The sequence below is a fragment of the Buceros rhinoceros genome, unplaced genomic scaffold, assembly GCF_000710305.1.
Source record: "Buceros rhinoceros silvestris isolate BGI_N320 unplaced genomic scaffold, ASM71030v1 scaffold29533, whole genome shotgun sequence".
In the NCBI taxonomy this organism is placed as follows: Eukaryota; Metazoa; Chordata; class Aves; order Bucerotiformes; family Bucerotidae; genus Buceros; species Buceros rhinoceros.
This window is the reverse complement of record NW_010404665.1, coordinates 1-1844: the sequence shown is the minus strand read 5'-3', so window position 1 is coordinate 1844 and position 1844 is coordinate 1. Positions and strand designations below refer to the sequence as shown.

Genomic DNA, 1844 nt, shown 5'->3' with positions numbered 1-1844 from the left:
CCTCCCCTGCAGCAACTGGAGGTCAATTCCTCTCGTCCTGTCACTTGTCCCCGGGGAGAAGAGACTGACCCCCACCTCACTCCAGCCTCCTGTCAGGGAGTTGTGGAGAGCCAGAAGGTCTCCCCTGAGCCTCCTTTTCTCCAGGCTCAACCCCCCCAGGTCCCTCAGCTGCTCCTCAGGGCACTTGTGCTCCAGACCCTGCTCCAGCTCCACTGCCCTTCTCTGGACACGCTCCAGCCAATGTCCAGGTAGGGACAAGCTGTGGCCAGGAGCTTCACAAAGAGTGAAACCTCTGCTGGTGTTTGTTCTCCTGCACTGGAAAAACCCTCCATCCCCTGAATCAGCGAAGGGATGCCGGTGACAGAGTGACTGGTATTGTCATGTGCAGTGATGATGGCAACCAGCCTAGGAGGGGAGGTAATGTGGGGTGACCAGTGACCAAGGAGGGATCTGAGGGGACAGTGCTGCCTTACCGGTGACTGGGAGGGCGTCAGCGGGGCGATGCTGCAGCTGTCGTGGGATGTACCCGGGGAGCCGGGAGGGGACGGTGTGAGGCACCGCTCGCCGTTGGCACCTGGGAACACAGCAGGGTGAGGCCAGGGTGGGAACGGGCACCCGGGCCCTCCTGTCCCAGGGTGAGGGAAGTGTGTGACATCCTGATGAAGATGCAGCTTCTGCGGGGGCTGCTCCTGGAGGGCTCTGCATAGGGGAGTTCTGGGGCTTCCTATTCTTTTGTCAGCCACGTGTAAGGAAGGAGCTTATCAGCACTGATCGAATTAACGAATGAGGAGCCCCTCAGAGGTGTCATAAAGGAGACGCAGGTGCTAAGCTGGTGAATTCACTGGGATCCCTCCCTCCAGGATGAGATAAGAGGAAGAGCTGTAGGACTGAGGGATCTCATCCTCTGGAGCTGGGGGACATCAGCTCTTGCTCAGCAAAAAGATGGGTCAGGGTGGGCTGGTTGTGGTGTTTCAGGGAGGGGTTCAGCTGGCTGCACTGGGCAGGTTTTGGTGATGAGACAAGGGCTCAGTGTCTTCTCCATCACGGGAGAGGAACTGGCACACACAGGAAGAGTCATCTCATGGTGAAGCTGGTATCTACAGTCAGTCAACTGAACCCGTACGCCCAGGTTCTCCCCACAGACTCTGCAGAGACCTGTGGGGGTGGCTGCAGATGGACACACTTCCCTAAACTGAGGTGGCACAGGTCCTCCCCTGCATGTCTGAAGGGGACCAGAGCAGCGGTCCTGGATCAGCAAAAGAGCAGCTGGGTCGAATTCCTTACAGCTGGTGTCAGAAGAGATGGGACTGAGAACCCAGGGGGTTTGCAGAAGGAAGGGGCAAGGGGGTTCTCCAGAGCTGCCATCATCACGAATGATGGTTCAGCTCAGCAGCGCCTGGGGAGGACCACAGTGAAGGATGTGGAGGCTGCTCTGGGCATTCTCCAGTGGGAGTGGGGGGAAGACTTGGGGCAGAGACGTTGGTGAGTGAGGGAGGCAGAGGAAGTGTCTGCACCGTGAGGCTGTGGAGACATGGCTCCTCAGTGAGGGATGCCCAGCTCAGACCTGTGGAGACCCAGTAACTCCCATGTGAGCCTGGGGTAACTCCGAGACGTGGAGGTTTAGCCTGTGTGTGGGGCTCGTGGTGCCTTGGACACTCATGGGGACGCACGCTGTGGTGCAGTGGCCCTTGCTCTGTGGTGCCTCCTCCTCTTCCTCCTCCCTGAGACACCAGCCAGCTGCATGTCTCCTTGGGTGACCCCCCAGCAGCTCCTCCAGCAGCAGAAGCCTTGTCCAGGGGATCCCCGTTAATCCCAGTGCGTCAGCCCCGCTGGGACGCCTGGCT

At 59.4% G+C, this 1844-nt stretch overlaps 1 protein-coding gene across 1 annotated transcript in view; it reads right to left on the bottom strand.

Annotated features, from left to right (window-relative positions):
* Positions 1 to 625, bottom strand: part of LOC104491105 (heat shock 70 kDa protein 12B-like) — a gene marked incomplete at both ends in the record, with an annotated part of 4593 nt that extends 3968 nt beyond the window's left edge. The window contains one exon of the mRNA XM_010133471.1: positions 474 to 625. Coding sequence (XP_010131773.1) covers positions 474 to 625 — 152 coding nt within the window. The remainder of the gene's footprint in view (positions 1 to 473) is intronic.
* Positions 626 to 1844: the final 1219 nt, after the last annotated feature.